The 19,141-nt window shown below is 35.0% G+C and overlaps 1 protein-coding gene and 1 long non-coding RNA gene across 2 annotated transcripts in view; one reads left to right on the top strand and one right to left on the bottom strand.

The window, feature by feature from the left end:
- The window catches only part of LOC122904102, a 50,526-nt gene that overhangs the window by 18,329 nt on the left and 13,056 nt on the right, over positions 1 to 19,141 (bottom strand). The window lies entirely within an intron of this gene.
- The window catches only part of PPP1R3A (protein phosphatase 1 regulatory subunit 3A), a 38,901-nt gene continuing 27,982 nt past the window's right edge, over positions 8,223 to 19,141 (top strand). The window contains exon 1 of the mRNA XM_044244582.1: positions 8,223 to 9,010. Coding sequence (XP_044100517.1) covers positions 8,223 to 9,010 — 788 coding nt within the window. The remainder of the gene's footprint in view (positions 9,011 to 19,141) is intronic.

The raw sequence follows: 19,141 nt of genomic DNA, 5'->3' as shown, positions 1-19,141 counted from the left end.
TTGAGAGGAAGTTACACAAGCAGAAAGAGAAGGATTTATTACAAAAGCAATAATACCTAATGAGTTTGTGCTTTGGAAAATGTAATGTTTTTTTTTTTTTTTTTTTAAAGATTTTATTTATTTATTCGAGAGAGAGAGAGACAGTGAGAGAGAGCACGAGCGAGGAGAAGGTCAGAGAGCGAAGCAGACTCCCCATGGAGCTGGGAGCCCGATGCGGGACTCGATCCCGGGACTCCAGGATCACGCCCTGAGCCGAAGGCAGTCGTCCAACCAACTGAGCCACCCAGGCGTCCCGGAAAATGTAATGTTTTACACAAATTTAAAGCCATACCTTATTTTTCCATTTCAGTGTATGCTGTTGTGAACTGAGCACCCGCTGATGCTAGGCACTGTGCTTGACCTTTAAAAAATATATCTCATTTAATATTAATATTACTGTTATTATTTGTGCTTTACACATATATAAAGAAAATGAGGATTCTTTAGAAAAGTCAAATACTTGTCCAAAGTCACATGACTGGCAATGTATGAACCATATTTTAAATAGAATTTTCTTGACTCAAGCGATCTTTTCATAATGTGCTACTTTCTTCCCAGTGGATTTTATTGAATTAAATTTACCATAAAGTGCTGAGTAGATGAAAGTACTAACTTTGGGACTGATTTAATCCTTTACTAACTAGCTGTGAAGAAAGAATTTGGTTGCATTTAACTTAAGCTCAAAAACCAGAAAACTTATCAGTGGTGTAAGAAGTCACAATAGCGGTTACCTTTGAAAAGTAGCTATTGGGAATGGATAGGAGATGGATTTCTGACTTGAGCACTGGTAATCTGTTTTTTTGGACTAGTTGGTGGTTAAATGGTTAAGTTCACTTTGGGAAAAATTCAATGAACTGTACACTAATGATTTGTGAACTTTTCTGCATGAATGTAATACTTTAAATGTTTTGCTTCAGTTGACATAATTTTTATGAAGATTTTGATTAGCACAGTAATTTTTTATGAGAATATCAAATGCTGCTTCCAAAATAAAAATAAAAATAAAAAACAAAAACTAATGTAAGTTACACTGTGGCACAAAATGACAAAGAACTCTTTATTAGTTTTTTTCAAAGTGGAATGTGCTGCCTTATAAAGCAGTGAGTTTGCTATTACTAAATTTATCTAAGATAAAGATAGAAACATTCCTATTAATAAATCTTAGAAGGGAGTCTGAAAGGGTGGAGGTGGACAGAATGACTTCCAGGGAACTTTCCTACTCTAGGAGATACAATTTTAACCTTATAATGAACAAGCATAAGCTCCCAAATGTGTTTTACCAAATAGCTTTCCAAACACTGATCATCAGTGAGTAAATCATTTAAAATTTCAAGCTGATTCCACCTGGAACAACATATATATTTCTCACTTCCTTACATATTTCACAACTCTTTGTTATAGGATTTAAAAATATAGATGACGAAGCTACTAGGTTAAGCAAGAGATTATGCCTAGATTTCTTTTTTATTCTTAAGAAAAATCTAAAAATATCCAAAACAGTTGACTGCTCTATTGGTAAAAGATGATTTGCCATAAGAAAATTTAAAATGATGCTAAAAATATTTATTCACTGTACCAGGACTGCCTTATGAAAAATTAAGCAAGTTCTATTTATTTCTCACCTATATAGACAGATTAGCTATGCATAATGTGTGTGTGTATTCATATAAACATCATCATGTATTTTTCATATTACATAGCAGAGATTTTTATAATGGGTACTGATTCAGTTTGTGCTGAACTTGAGGTGCATGAAAAGGACACACTGGCACATATTCTACTTGTAATTCACAGGATGGCATCCTCCTGATTGTCAAATCATCATTTGCAGATATCAATCATTCTTAAAACTTTGATTCAGAGATCCAGGAACTAAATTTTATATACTCAACACAGTTAAATTTAGACATGCAAAAATTTAACATATAATTTTAGAGAATTTTCAGATCCTTTGTTTTCTATCCATTTACCCTGCAAGGTCAATATACCACAGGTTCTAAGCTCCTAGCCTGGTAAACAAGTATGCACAGTTGAGACAGCTACAGTGAAGTAATGCTGACAGTGCTGCTGGGTTCATTGCAATATTAAACATATTAGGTACCATAACCAGCACAACAAATTGAGCTTAAGATTCTGTAAGTTGTTACTGAGGTATTAAGTACTCGTCTTTACCCAAAACTGTGCCACGCATTGCATAAAGCAAATACGTATCTTTGGAACTTTGGGGAAAATCCATAGGTAATGCTAAATTTTGCCCGTATTAAATAAACCAAATGGCAGAAGCCCCATAAAGGTCAATTAAAAGTTTATTAAGATATTACTAGATTGTGCTTGACTTTGAGAAACTTTTAATATATTTTCCTTCTAGGACTAATGCTGGATTCATCCACACCCCGAGGTAAGAATCCAATTGACCCCTTAGATTTCAGTGTTTTATTGGTAAAATTCAGGGTTTAACTTAGATGCTTGATTCCTTAGTAAACTTTGAAACCTAGATTTCTTTAACTCTGTATTTATACATTTTTATTTCAATCGAAGAAGTTCAAAGCACATTATTTAATCCCTATAAAATAAGCACTCGGTGCATGAATATTATACTAGTTTTTCTTTTGTGAATTAAGCTAAAGAATGAGGATGCTGCTTTTGGTGACAAAAATCTTCTGCTATAACATGATCAATCACCTACACTGAATCATTCATCTCTCCATGGATAAATGACACATACCTTTAAAAATTTATCTTCACCTGGCAAAATTTCCACTTTCTACTGATTTATCTGTGCATCCTCTATTGGTAGATATATGCATCTTTGCAGAGGATTTCTTCCAGTAATTGGCATCTGATGAGCCAACCTGTGTCTCAGACTATGCTTGAAGCAGTGTCCTTTAACTAATAGTCCTTTAAAATACTGAGTATCAATATTAGTTATAAAAAGGTCATATAATTCATTTTTATAACTTATATCAGTAATTCCCAAATAGAAGTACAGCAGAGTCTCTGAGGGAGAGAGAGGACAGTGTGAGATATTATATTTACCAAAGGCAGCAAAGGTTAAAAAAGGTTGAGTGACTCTGTCATGAAGAAAAATTATCTGGACACTCTGGAGATCTTTCATCAAATGGAAAAAAGAAAGTTCACAAAAGTTAATTGATTTAAAAAAATAAACTGGATTTAGAACAAATGAATTTTAATGACTATTTGTTAATTTTGAATTCTAAAGCTAAAAGTTGGTGAGTATATGTGATAATATGGAGAACACTAGACTCCAAGCAAGAGAGGGCTGAGTTCAAGTCCCACCTCAGTTACTAAATGATAGGGCCATCATTGTTTCAGATTTCAGTGTTCTTCTGTGAAAGTGAGGGGATCAGCCTAAATGATTGCTAAGTGTCTTAAAGTTCTATTATTCTATAACTCTACTAAATTTTTATGTCAATTTTTATGAAAGTATTTTATAGACTCTATAAAAAAAAAAAAGAAAAGAAAAGAAACAACAAAAACAGGGGCGCCTGGGTGTTTCAGTGGGTTAAAGTCTCTGCCTTCAGCTCAGGTCATGATCCCAGGGTCCTGGGATGGAGGCCCACAGCATCAGGCTCTCTGCTCAGCGGGGAGCCTGCTTCCTCCTCTCTCTCTGCCTGCCTCTCTGTCTACTTGTGATCTCTCTCTCTGTCAAATAAACAAAATCTTAAAAAAAAAAAACAAAAAAAAAACCCCAACAATCAATCTATACTTATACAAAAAAACAAAAACAAACATAAAAGACCAAAAACCACAGGGGTGCCTGGGTGGCTCAGTTGATTTAAGTGTCTGACTCTTGATTTGGGCTCAGGTCGTGATCTCAGGGTAGTGGCATGGAGCCCCACATTGGCTCAGTGTGGAGCCTGCTTAAGATTCTCTCTCCTTCTCCCTCTGCCTCCCCCACCCCCACCTGTGGGCATGTTCTCTCTTTCTCTCTCTCTCTCAAAAACAAACAAACAAACAAACAAACAAACGAAAACCAACCAACAAACAACAAAAGAAGACAAAAACCCCAAGATAAACCACATAGTACTTGAGGGATGATAGCTATAATTCTTTCTAATGAGAACCTTGGTCCCTGACTCCTTGATGCTACAGCCAAAAGACACACAGATCGTGCATCTTCAATCCTTACTAGAATCACTTGCGCAGTATCATCAACCTGGAAGTTCTATTCAGTAGAGCTGATGACGCACCTAGCCTGTGTACTTTGAACACCTCTCAGTGATTTTGATATGTATCCTTGGTTAAAAATCACTCTTCCGGGAGCTCTTCAGACAAAATATTTCTTGAGTTTAGGTTGCAAAGGCTTTGGCAACAAGGGAAACAAAGTGATGCTATAATTCATCTCAAAAAAAGATTATTTCTTTCTTAGTCATCTGTGGATAAATTCAGTGTTTCTTATTTATTACTTCCACTGGATCAGTTTACGAATGCTAGATATTTCAAGTTTTCTCACTGTGACAATAAAATACCAGGTAATAGGAACTCAGCTGGCATTGAGATAGTATATGTATTATGCAAGAGGAAAACATATGCATACTTTAAATTACATGTTTAAACATAATGTATAAGCATATAACAATAAACAAGTAGTAAACTTTTAATCTCTGGAATCTTTGTTTGCTCCTCCAAATCCACTTGCCACTTTTTTCACCCTTCTCCATCCTGTTCTCTATACCAGGAAGCTGACCTGAATGAATTGTTATAGCCCCTGTAGCCTCTGGCCAACGTATGCCCTAGTAGGACATCACAGGAAAGAAGAAGAGTAAGTTCAATGCATTTTTGTTCCTGGATCTCTCCTGGCAACGTCATATTTGGTTGGCTGTGTCCCTTGACCAAAGATCACTGATCCTCTTCAGCCAGTAGGGAGCTCATGGTACTCTTTGTACTCTTTCCTCATCCCTTGAAGTATGGTAACAACACTGATGTGCCTGGGCCCTAGTTTACTGCACTAGTCCTCATGGCTTTTGTGCATTTATACTTTATAAATAGATCCTTGTAAATAAACCCTTCTGGAAGGAATTATCTTATTTTGAGCAATATGTTGATTTCCCATTTACTGGGATCATGACTAATACAGTCCTTTACATTGAAGTTACCTTTGAGAATCTTTGATTAACACAAAGAAATGGAGTATGTGAAAACTTGAGCTGTAGTTTGTTAAGGAAAAGAAAAGCCCTACTTCTTAGCCCTAGTTCTTTTTCCTAGTTTAAAAAAAAAAAAAAAGTATGTCCAAACAATTGAAGAAAAGTAGGTACAAGTCATTTTTATAATTGAAGTAGTGGTGAATATGAGATATGGTCTCATATCTCATATTCTCATATGGTGAATATGGGATGATGGTCTGATCTATGATATGGAAAACAAGCAAGGTGATGTGAATTTTAACTGAATACCAACACCAAGTCACAAGGCTGGAACCAGTATTGTTTCTTTACATGCTCCAGAGACACTGGATCTGTGATACTGCATTCATCTGGGGGCAGATCATTAACAGAATATAGGTAAGCTGGAAGGAGGCCGTAGAGGAGTAACAAAATGATAAAAAGTGCTGGAGGATGGACATGCGAGAAGAGATAAAAAAGATGAAATCACTGGGCTTTTGTTAAATGGTGACTAAGATGGACTATTCAACTGTCTACAATTATGTAAAGGATATAAACTGCGAAAGAGAGGCAGTAATTACTACAAATCAAGGGAGTAGTGCTGTGTAAAGACACACATTAAGAAGTGAGCTCAGGTCGTGATCTCAGGGTCCTGGGATCGAGTCCCGCATCGGGCTCTCTGCTCAGCAGGGAGCCTGCTTCCCGTCCTCTCTCTCTGCCTGCCTCTCTGCCTACTTGTGATCTCTGTATGTCAAATAAATAAATAAAATCTTAAAAAAAAAAAAAAGGAAGAGAAAACTCGAGTTCAAATAACAGGGCCATTTTCTAATGTAGAGCTGTTTTATGTCTTATAAAGTTAAGTGTTCCCTACTAGAGTCTTTGAAAAAAAAAATCAAATTACAGATCATCACTTAATGTATGTGGACTCTCTGTAGTCTATTGTCCACCTATTGATGTGTTATAGAAATCAGCCATTCCCAAACATATTTAGAAGTAAAAATAATGCCTGTCACTGTTACTGTTGATTTTGTGCAGCTCATTTAATTGTTACTGTTGCATTTTAACAATGAAAGAAGATGGGGGTTAAAAAATTTGAGCAGTATTCTGAACATCATCCAGCTAGTAAGTGTCAGAGACAGAATACAACCCCCGAGGGCTTCAGCTCTATGCCTCAGCTCATAACCCATGAATAGTTAGATTACTTTGGTACATCACTGTATCTGTAAATTTTCATTCTTCTATTATTTACATGACTGTATGGATTATTGACTAATTCTTTGAGGTATTTTGTTACTAATGTCCTTGAATACCTAATGATATATTTTAGGTACCTTGGGATGTGGTTACGCAAGGCTCACGGTCATTAACTTTGTAAGGGATAGCCATTTTCCATTCTTGAACAATACATGAGGTCACCAGTCATTCTTTCTGTATTGATGATGTAAAGCCCAAATAATTTTATTTCCTTATTCTATACCCCACTCATTTTTAATTTTAAATACTAATTTCCTGGGCCATGATTTTATGCCATTCAAATTGTCCAATAAGTTAAAATGTATTTACAAAGTTGTAATTTTAAAGAAATGCTGTTAGGCAGTTCTCTTTTAAAAAAAATTAATCACCTTTCACAGTTTAATTAACTGAATGAAGAATAGGAATCTCCCTTCCCCTATGACCTCCAGACTGTATGATCGGAATTAACCACTGCTAACAATTTCTTCTGTGTCTTTCCAGGAATTTTCTGGGCACATATTTGTGCACATTTTCTTTCTTCACTTAGCCATTTATCTTGGTTATCTTTCTGTGTCAATATATAAAGTGGTACTTTAGCCTTTTTAATGACTATATTACATTTTATTGTATGGGTGTCACATTATTTATCCAGTTTCCTGTGGGTTGATTTCTGAGTAGTTTCTAAAGTTTTTAAAATAGTCAATTCTGTTGTAAACATATCTAATTTTTTTATACGTATACTGATAGGGTAAATTTCTAGCTGGAATATTTCAGGGTCAAAGCATATATCTGTTAAAAATTTTTTGTAGGTATTTACCTGATTGTCATCTCCCCAGTGGATTTTACATTAACACAAAAAATATGGTGGTCTAAACAGGGCGGCTCACACTTTAAAACTCACATCAAACTCCAAGATGTCATGGTATTAATTTCTGTTTTGTGGGCATAAAATGGCAGTTTGCTAGAGATGAACATTTTATTCTATATAAATATTTCACTCCTGGGCCAGGCCTACCATTGCCCATCTATATTTTCAACATACTTGTATATATTTTTCCATAAGTTAATTAAAAGAAACTTACTAATGTTTAAAATAACAGATTTGACTAACTATTTGTTCTAGGCCTTGGCTCAGGCCATTTCTTCCACCTGAAAAATCCACCTAATTCCAGCCCTGCATGTCTATATTCTACCTACCCTTCATGGTTTATTTCAAACGATAACTTCTTCTTCTAAATCATGTTTCTTCAAGACTCCTAGAACCTTTATCTAACACTTTTATAGTTCACATTTTACATTGTCAGCCCCTGTTACATAGAAGCAATCATTATTATTAGGCACTGGATTTTTCCCCATTCTATAAATGTTCTGTTCCCCTATCTGTCCCTGTCTGCTTCAATGGATTGATTAAGCTCAAAACTATGTATTAGTATGGGATACTACTTTTATTTTCTTTTCAAATAAGTGGTCCATGTTTTTGTTTTTAAGATCAACTGGTTAAAACAATTTTTTAAAATTCTAAATTCAGATTTTTCAATGCAGCAAAAAATTATTTAAAATGTCTTTTTGGAAATCACCTCAAACAGATGCAACTTTAAAAACCGAGAGTTAACTCTGAAACATACTTGTGAAAGTAACATGGATGCTATCATATTAAAGGCCTCTGGAGGCAAGCTAGCATAGTTTACACGCCATTGGACCTATTTATAGAGATGACTCCTTCCTGCAATGTCAACTGTAACATAATACTTATTTTAAGCCTCAGTATCTCAAATATCAGCCTCTACTAGTTGTACAGTCTTCCCTTATTTGATATCAGAGAGCCCAATGGAGCCTTCTGAAGAACCTAGACAGATTAGCAAAGATAACTTTTTAGAAGTTCCTAATTTATCTGATTCTCTTTCTGAAGATGAGGAAGTTAAAACTACTTTCAAACCTGGCTTCTCCCCTCAACCTAGTAGACGAGGTTCTGATTCTTCTGAAGATATATACCTGGACACTCCATCTTCAGGCGCAAGAAGAGTTTCATTCGCCGACACTTTTGGATTCAATCTTGTGTCTGTCAAAGAATTTGATTGCTGGGATTTACCGAGTGTTTCAACTGGTTTTGACTTAAGGAAGGACATTTTTCACACAGAAGAATATGTTTTGTCTCCACTATTTAATTTGCCTTCTTCAAAAGAAGATCTTATGCAGCAACTTCAAGTACAGAAAGCAATACTGGAGTCAACTGAGTATCCTCCTGGGTCTACAAGTATGAAGGGCATTATTCGAGTTTTGAATATTTCTTTTGAGAAGTTAGTATATGTGAGAATGTCCTTGGATGACTGGCGGACACATTATGACATTTTAGCAGAATATGTCCCAAATTCATGTGATGGTGAAACTGACCAGTTCTCCTTTAAGATTTTATTGGTTCCCCCTTATCAAAAAGATGGCAGTAAAGTTCAGTTTTGTATACGTTATGAAACTTCTGTTGGTACATTTTGGTCAAATAATAATGGCACAAATTATATACTGATTTGTCAAAAGAAAGAACAAGAGCCGGAACCTGTAAAACCACGGGAAGAAGTTCCTAACAGACAAATAAAAGGCTGTTTAAAGGTAAAATCAAGGTGAGAATCTATCTTAACATTCTTTACTCTTCATAATCTTAAAGTCTTTTTATGTCATTCTTATTTCATGTGTTGTAAGAAATAGCCATTCTGCTTAAAAATATACTGCTCATTATACACAAAACAATGGTGCTAGGCTTTAACAAGGTCAGTGCTATTCAAATAATAGCACCATGTTAGCTCTCCTCCAAATGCAAGGAAAAGTATGGGTATAATATAGTAGATGGGGGAGAAGGGAGCACAATGTACAGATGGCTTGCCTAATGACTTACGAATTGTTAAGTTCAAATCATGGAATCTCGATTCTTAACATGTACAACTTCACTTTGACATTTATAGTATATTTATTTTCAGTGGGTTTTAAAGGTCTGTGGTGTATTTCAAAATATTTCTGATTAGCATAAAACTGTGTTTCAAAATGCTCTTAGTGCTCAGAAATTCGTAAGTTTCCCCCCAAACTTCTTAATGATCGAGTCATATAGGGCTGTTTGGAGTACATGTTAAGGTAAATCATAAGATATATGACTTTAATGGCAAACCAAGAGAAAGACAAAAGTATATGAATGTATAAATAATATATGTAAATGTATAAATTACACACAGAATTTTGTAATTACAACCAAATATAACATTATAGAACACAAAGTAGTATAAGTTAGTAAAAGCAACTGGAGCAGAATTTTAAAAATGACCCAAATAGAAGTAAGTATATTCAGCTTTATAGATTAGAGATTTGGGATATGATTCCTCATTAGTAACCCTGCTCTCCTGTTAATATAAAAAAAAATAAAGAAAACTGCATTCAGCCCTTTCTATTGTAGAGTTGGCTAATTTCCATGACACTGGGTTAGCAGATAAAACATCCAGGAGGAGACAGATCCCTTCTGCTCCTCAAAATGTCTCAGTGGGAAGTCCACATTGCTCCACAAGTCACAGGCAAAGGTTGGATTGTCCTGTGGGTGATCCATCCTGTTACTAGACCTAAAGATTCTAGCAACTGTACCAGAAATACTGTAATATGATGAAGAGGGAACTGTATTACGACTCAAGACTCTGAGATTCTAAGAAGAATTTAATCAAAACATAAGGAATGACATTGAAAAAAATTTAGCCTCTTTATGCTTTAGTGCCTTGATCTATTATAGGACACTAAATAGTAACTATTAAGTGTGTTAGTCTAATGCATTAATGAACTAAATATAACATAGATGGAAGCAATTCAGTCATATAAAATATTTCTATTTTCATTACCCTTTAGTCTTTTGAAAGATTGGGTTACTCAACTTTGTGAATTTTGCCAACTTTTAGTCCAACTAAAACTTTCTCAGATCTTAACTGATGCTGTTAAGAGAATAATATAACCATAATCTCTACATGTGCTAAAATAATAACTTAGATGTTTATGAAATTACTCAGCAACATGTTAGCTATATAGACAAAATAAACTCAACATTAATTTATATACACATACACATTAAATATTTTACAAAAGAGATGATCATCAGTGAATATCTATTAAACATGTTGCAACTTATTCTCTCTGCTAGAGAAAAGCAAAATTTAGAAAAGTCACAGCCTTCTTGTCAAAGAGCTAATAGAAGGAGTGTTTAACTCAGAGGACTGTTCTGAAGTTAAAGGTGCAGCTTTAAAATACAAGCAATACATACTGAACTATGGTAAAAACAGGATTCCTTTGATAGGCCAAAGTTGACTTGATACCAAGAACAAAAATGGGCACTGATAGGTCTCATCTTCTATCCAACTCATGGTATTATTGGAACTTCTTCTATTGTAAGATATGTATAACTATATATATCCATACAGACATTTGTATTCAGAACAGTAATCACTGGATTCATAGCGGACACCATTCAAGTTTTAATATTGCTTTGGGGAAAAACCTGAGAAGAACTAAACCACAAAATGGTCTGAAGGCCTGTAAAGTTTCCTAATGAGTTATAAAAATGGAAAAAATCTCTCTCCTTCAAAACCACAAATACATTTTCTGCACTTCTATAACTTAAAAATGACCAACATAATTCAAACCACATTTTGAAAAAAAGCATTTGCCTCTGGAGGAGGCCTTTTGTGCTGAGTTTCAGTCCAACATGAATTTTTACATCTGATTTATATACCACTCAAAATGGAGTGTATAAAGGAAATCCTGACAGATCCTTAGAACAGCATGTGCCGTAATAGAATATTTATACAGCTTTTCCATGATATAATTTATATGCAATGGGGTTTCAAATATTCCTAAAACTCACACAAGAGAGCATTATCAAATTTCTAAATGAATATTGCAGTTGGATTTCATCGTGAAGAATTTAGTTAGGGAAAAATAGCACACCTTATTAGTGTTATTTTACAAAACGTATACTTGGCTAAAATAAAAGTGAACTAATACTTATCTGATCAAAAAATTACAGCTTCGAAAATATCCTCCTCCCTCCAAAGAGTTGCATAATTTAAATGGGTCTTTTTTGAGTGTTTCCACACTTCCTCCATAGCTTAATTTGGAGGTCGCTTCTTCCAACAGATAAATACAGAAGAGAAATTTATATGAATCTTTGCTTCATACATGCAAGTAATTAACAATAATGTGTTATATAACTCAGAGTTAAAGTGAAAATAAGCTGTCCTAATGTAGACAGTAACATCTAACTTGAATTCATCTTAATACTAAAGTTAATTTGCTATCGGGGTCCTAGATATTTTATCTTCTGAAAGTGTCAACAATCCCTTCTAATAAGTACAGAACGAACTATGCGAACACATTTAGTGAGGTAAGGTTCCTGTTATGTCAGTCACCCTAGGCACTACACTTTTTCTACGGAGATTTTTTTTCAGGTCAGAGTTTGTAAATCTCTACATTGATGATGTTGTCTATTTTCTTTTATGTTTGTTAATCCATCCACGTTGACAGAAATAAATATCTAGACTAGGGAGAGGAATGCAGAGTTTGTTACTTGTAGGCATGTGACTGAGAGTGACCCAGAGGTATTTAATTGCACCGAAAGGCACGCATCAGGAGATACTCGGTAAGTGTCACCACAGACAGGGCACAGGTGTATGTGCTAGCAAACAAACTAAGCAGATTTCTGATCCTCATCCCTTGGGCTTTATTTCAAAATAAATGACCAAAAGAAATAAATGACATTAATATGAATTACCTTAAATGTACATGAATAAATAAACTAAAAATAGCATTCAGAAGCAGTTAAAATTATGGGCTTCAAAGTTAAACATATCTGGCTTTTGGGTCCAAGTTCCACCATGCTAACTGTATGAATTTGGACAAGTTAAGCTTGGTTTCTTCATCTGTTAGTTAAGACTAACAATTGTACTATCTTACAGGGTTGGCTGAGATTTCTATGAAATAATACACATACACCTTTGGTAGAGTATCTGGAACATAGTAAATGTTAACCAGTATAAAAAAGACAAGGATAACTTTAGCTTTAGATGGATCCCCAAAACCCTAAAAAGGCTCAACTTGCCCCAGAGTCTCTTTCTTCTTTCTTTCCAGGGTTCCTAAATTTTTAGCATTGGATCTCTTGCGGAACTTTAATCAATTAGCAAAACTAATTTAATCCTACCTTTTCTTGAGATGTATGTCACCTTATATCTGAAACATCTTAAAACTGGTTATCTTAATGACTATTAAATATTCCACAGTTACTAGATTATAAAATGGAGGACCAGACGGGAAGGGATAAAAAAGGCATGAAGTTTGGCATTGAACAGACTTGTGTATTAATCCCAGTAAAATATATACTTATAGCTATGTGATTGTGGACATACTACTTTACTTCTCAACACCTCAGTTTATTCATCTTTAAAATAGGAGTAATGATGCCTGATATTGTGATGACTCAATTAACATAAAATTAGATATTCTTAAAGCTTTTAGTGCAGTGCTGCACACTTATGAAGTAGTCATCAAAAACCACCTATAATTGCCATAATCATCATCAAACCTTGTTCAGCTAGCTAATTTCTGATTCTTGGACTTGCATTATTTTTCCAGATATCATAGTCTACCTTGTTCAGGTTCCAAAACTCATTCAACAAGTGTTTATTAAGGACCTGTGTGTTATTAGGCACCAGTATCCATGAGAAACATGGCTGGAAATATGACCCTGTGAAGATGGAGAGAGGTCCCAAGAAAAAAGTCCTCACAAAGACTGAGAGCAGAGAAAGGGACAGAGAAAGAGCATCAACTCCGATACTTTGGGTATAAAATGGAAGCCATGGATAAAAATTAAAATAAGAACCATTTACATTATGTTTCAGGTTTTCTAGAATATGTGATCTATAACTGATCTCGTGCATGGGCTAGGGGAATGATCTTTTTTCCCCTCACCAGCTGCTAAATGTATGTTTCCAACCATTGGGTACACAGACTGACTTCATCTGGTTTTGTATTTTATTAAGTGAAACCAATTTATTATTTTAAATAAAGAAATGGCATAATATAGGTGTTGGATGGTATTTATAACTTGGCCAGGTGAATGCAAATAAATTCCTGAAAGACTTCAATGCCAAAGGAGAAAATTGATCAGTCTTCAATTTTTATACCTGAGAAACAGAACCAGGCATATTCAAGGAGGGAAAAGAGAGAAATACATTCTAAAGCATGATTTTAAGATTACAGAGAGTTTACCTTTCAGGGTGGTATAAAAATCGCTAAAATGAGGCCAAGAAAAGCATTGGAAAATGAAGCATAAGATATGGTAATGTTGCATGTTCCAGTCAGAGCCATTGGATTGTGAGACTTCCTTAATTTACACTTACAGTATAATCTGGGATCCTGGAAATAGTCCAAAGAGGTGTAAATAGCCCCATGAGGCTTTTAGGAGTTAATGTATTCCATAACTAACTTGTTGTGAGTCTGTACTAATTGTGGAAGCCAGGTCTGCTTAAGGTGGGGACCTCTGGCAAGGCCATATGGAAACATAAAATGCAGCTGCACAGGACCTGTCAAGAGGACCGTTTGGAAGCTGCCAGCTGGTTTGACAGCAAGAAGCCAAGAAGCTTAGTTTCCTTGGAGATCTACCAGGGCTTTGTGGCTTCCTGGTTTTCTATAAATCCATACCCCTAGAAGACTAGACTCCTTGGCGTAGTTTTGTAACTTTTTATAAGAGAAGGGAAACAAGAGAGTCTCATCATTCAGGGTGTTTCTCAAGTTCTAGCTGAAGGCAATCATTATGGATCCCATTTCTTACATGGATCCTCTGGATCTCCAACTTTAACTTCCCACTGGAAGCCCATCTGCAAGCCTGTAAAAATTATCATTATTATAAATTGTTATTTTTAGATTTTATTTATTTATTTGACAGTGAGAAAGAGTGCACCAGCAGGGGGAGCAGCAGAAATAGAGGGAGAAGTAAGGCTCCCTGCTGAGCAGGAAAGCCCAATGTGGGGTTCAAACCCAGGGCCCTGGGATCACTACCTGAGCCGAAGGCAGACACTTAACAGACTGAGCCACCCAGGCACCCCAAGCCTGTAAAAATTTCTTATAGGGACCCAGCACTCTGAGCCTGTAAGGCTCTAGAGGGGGGGAAAAAAAAAGAAAAGAAAAGAAAGAAAGAAAAAAGAAAGATTATGAACTGGGACACTTAGTTTTTCAACTTCTTCCAATTTTGCTGACTGTGACTCTTGTCCCTGTTCTAAGTTTTTAACCCCAAACCCCAAGAGGAATAATGCAGGATCAATGAACTCAGGAAAAGACACCTGAGGTGGGCCTGACCGCTTAGTAAACTGGCAGACTTAAAAGATCTTCTATGCTCTGACACTTCACTTTGAAACCATGCCTGACATTTTTATATACATGTACACACACACACACACACACACACACACACAAACACACACACTCCCCTTCCTTAAATGCAGACACATTCAGAATGGCAAGGGCTACCTTTATCTTACATCCGATGAAGGTTGGTTGCACATAGGGGCTTTAAGTTTGGATTGAGCCAACGGAAATGGATAATTTTAGAGGAGAGAGCACTATGGGATACAACCAGTTTTGAGTACAGAGTTTGCAGTAAGGGTTCCATAGAAGTATGAGGACTCTGGGGGTCTGGAGTGTGTGTGAATGTGTGTGTGTGTGTGTGTGTATGTGTGTTTAGAGGAAAAGGTGGATTCCATAAACAATGAGGCATACTGGAAACAGCACACCCTTTAAATTGGGGCAGATCTGGGCTGTCAGTCTAATTAATTACTAACTGTGTCAGCTTAGATAAATTATATTTTGTGTCCTCTTTACAAAGGCCAAAATAGGGTTAAATAATTTCTACTTGGCAGAAGTGCTATGAGAACTACATCAGCTAATATATATAAGCATCTGTCCCAGTTGCTGATACTTCATAGATATTCCTAATGGCACTGGAGATAAGTATTGCTTTTAAAAATCTTCTATATGACTAATCCTACACTCAAAATTAGTGGAGGAATGCTTTATTTCCACTGTATCATTTCTGCTGCCAGGACCCACGCTAAAAAAAAGTTTCAAAATTAGTTGTACTGTAGAGTCAACAAGCTTTGGAGCACAAGCTTTGGAGTTAGTTTTGGAGAAACTAACTAACCAGAGAAACTTATGCCATTGCTGCTATAGGGAAAATAATTCCCAAATTCCAGAAATTTCTGGATTACAAAAAATTTTGGAACATTGCCTGTTCATAAGTTGAACACTACTTAAAAAAAAAAAACTATAACATGTTTCTTAAGATAGTTCTTAAAATAGTTCTTTTGGACTAAATAAATGAGATAGTTGCACATAACTTCACCCTATCATCACTTTATACCTGTAAGATGAAGCTGAATTTTACATAACTCTTTTCCTCTAAAAAAACATTATACACCAGCACATTTCAGTCATTCCTTTGTTTTAAAGGATTCTCTGGACCTCACCACTATATAAAAGAGAAAAAGCTTCTCAGGACACATGTCTCTAATCTTTTCAGGGTTTTATTCTGCCTCTCTAATAGTTTTACTTGGATAAATGGCATGGTAGTGTTATTATCTATTAAATAAGTAATAACTGGTTTTGAAGCCTTAATCATATCATCCTGCTATTTAAAGATTTTATGACAAAATGGTAATTCCTAAATTGTACTGTTTTATGGCATTGTTTAGTGACAGAGATCAGTTGTACATTAAACAAAGCTGTCTTATGTAATTTTGCTACTCCTTCCTCCTCAGGTGAGGAGAGGGGGTCTGAAAATGGTTTGTCTGTGTTGCATTTAAGTGCTATTCAAGTCACAAAGAGAAATAAATGCTACCATCATAAGACAGTGATTACTCTATGTGTAGAGTATTGTGGACTTGAATTTTACTTATCCCTTTACTTACCAAAAGATAAACTATCCCCCAAATTTGTATTTGTAAAGCATGCCAAATAGTAGATTCTTTTCTTAATTATGTGAAACAGATTTTATAACCCATTTGACACTGATGGGATTCTGATTTGTTTTACAGATTTAAGCCATGATACAAATCAAATAGACTAACTCTGTAAGGAAAAACCCCAAGCTTACTTTCATTCTTGAAAATTACTGTGGTTGTCTTCACACAATTAAAAATCACAAAAAATTGTGCAGGTAAATGTTAGCTTCATAAGACATATAATGAAATGAAGCTGGGAAAAATACATCTTACTAGTACCTCCTTTTGAGGATAAATACTTACAGAAGATTTTAAAATGTATTGTTATAACTTAAATCTTCTGGGTATTTGCCAATAGAAATATCACACAGATTTTAAAAAGCACATTTGTATGCAGTAAAAAAATGTAATCTTCATACATACTCTAATGGGTATATAAGACTATTGTGTTTGCTGTAAATAAAGTTCAATCGTTGTTTCCAGCGTTAATACAACAATTGATTTCTGAATCATTTTCAATAAATCATTGTTGTAGAAAATACTATTTAATTTTGTTTTTTTGCTTTGAGGCAGAATTATTTTAAAAACTACCCAAGCCAAATGGTTATATATTCTCTGTTGAATCATCTTTTAGGAAGACTATGTTCTTCAGTAATGGATTCTATCAGGAATTCTAGGTCTTTTATGTAGCCAGTCATATTGTTCTGTGTCTTCAATCTTGTCATTTGTTTCCTCTGATTCTCAGTTGAATTAAATGTTGGAGTCCCTATCCTTACAAGGTTAAGCAGACTCATATTGTTTTTGTGACTGTTTCTATTTTTCAGGTAAACCAACCTAATAACTTTAGATTTTTGCCCTGGGGTTCTAACCAGTAAGCTAATAAATTAGTTTGTATTATTTAATGCAAAAGTGAGACAGGAAAAACTCACCACCAACTAGATTCTCTGAAGGGGGAATGACATGACTATTACAAAGACTGTGCACTGCGGGCACGAACATTCCAGGGGCTGCAGGGAATAGCAGACTAGCTAAAGAGCTCTCCCAATCCTGCCATCATTAGTTTTGAGTTCTGAGTACTGGACGGATTGTTGTTATTACTGTACTTTCTATGGGGCTGAGGGAAGAGAAGTTACAAAATTCAAAATATTTGAGAAGATTACTCAGTTTATTTCTCAATTCTACCTAAAAAGATAGCCATTAGAATTTTTTAAATCCTCTTAGACAGATAATGAATAATTTAGAATAGCTACATACACTATATTCTAGATATCTAATTTTTATTTTTATTTTTTAGATAACGAATTTTTTTTAAAGATTTTATTTATTTATTTGTCAGAGAGAGAGGGAGAGAGAGCGAGCACAGGCAGACAGAGAGGCAGGCAGAGGCAGAGGGAGAAACAGGCTCCCTGCCGAGCAAGGAGCCCGATGTGGGACTCAATCCCAGGACGCTGGGATCATGACCTGAGCCGAAGGCAGCTGCTTAACCAACTGAGCCACCCAGGCGTCCCTAGATAACGAATTTTTAATAAAATTTCACTCAAGAATGTTAACTGTATGAGACACTGAAAGAAATCTTGAATAAATTTATAAAAATCAAATGTAACATAGATCAGCTGAAACTTAAATTGGTTCTAATTATTTTTAGAAAGTTTAATATAGTAAATACAAGCGAATTCACCTGAATATATGTTAAATTTCTTGAACCTGTGTGTGTGTTTGTGTATACAGTTTTAGCTAAAAGCTATTTGTTCTAATCAATGAATATGTGCAAAGAACTGGGAAGCCAATCCAGTTCATAATTTATTTAGTAAATTGAACTTAGGGAGTAGTTAAGTAATACTGCCCATTTATCTTTGAATTATTCTTAATTTGTGTGGAAAAACTACACACACATCTGTATGCATCAGCTTTTTACTTAAACCTTATCTTGTTTGTGTGCATGTGTATGTGTGTGTAATACACATAAGAAACGCATTGTTCAGATAGTTCTTATGTTTTCTAATATTTTCTATTTTCTGTATTAATAATATCTCATTTAAAGCTAACTTTGGCAAACCATGTTTTTAGGTAATACTAGTTGTAGGGACATTTAAGACATTTATCTACAAATCTCATTAAACTCATGTAGTTCAACAAAGCTCCTGGTCCTATTCCTGATTTATCCATATTATGGGATTACCTTTGTCCTTATATTGCTTTGTCATTTTTCCTTTTAATTACAATATTTCTGGCAATATTTTTTCATGGAATAGTTACTTCAAGGGTACAAATTAAAATAGCTTTCCTTAAATGAAAGCATTGTTGTTTACCATGTTTGCATCTGATGCAATTAATCTATAGGCAAAGAAATTAACATTTAACAAGACTTCCTGTTTATCAGATATTCCTAAGTCTGGAAGGAAGAGGACTTCCATCATATGGCCCTCTATTATCTGTTTAGTCAAAATGTTTACGAAGGTGTTATTTATAGTGGTGGCCTTTCTCTGCACTTTAAAAAACCTATGTGTGTCTCATCTTCCCAACTGGTCTGCAAGTTCCTTGAGGCCAGGAATGATGTATTTGTCTAAACATTATTCCCCACTGTAACTAATAAAAGGATTTGCATATAAAAAGCCCTCAAAATTAATATTAAAGGCAACTGTTTTTTTCATTTATAACCCTGAGGCCTAGTAAAATCCAAAAGCACCTTCTGAATAATTGAAGAATGAATTATACTTGTTACAGTTTTAATGATGAGTG

The sequence above is a fragment of the Neovison vison genome, chromosome 4 (assembly GCF_020171115.1).
Source record: "Neovison vison isolate M4711 chromosome 4, ASM_NN_V1, whole genome shotgun sequence".
Classification (NCBI taxonomy): domain Eukaryota; kingdom Metazoa; phylum Chordata; class Mammalia; order Carnivora; family Mustelidae; genus Neogale; species Neogale vison.
The sequence above is the reverse complement of the archived record's forward strand: the minus strand, read 5'-3'. Positions and strand labels throughout refer to the sequence as shown.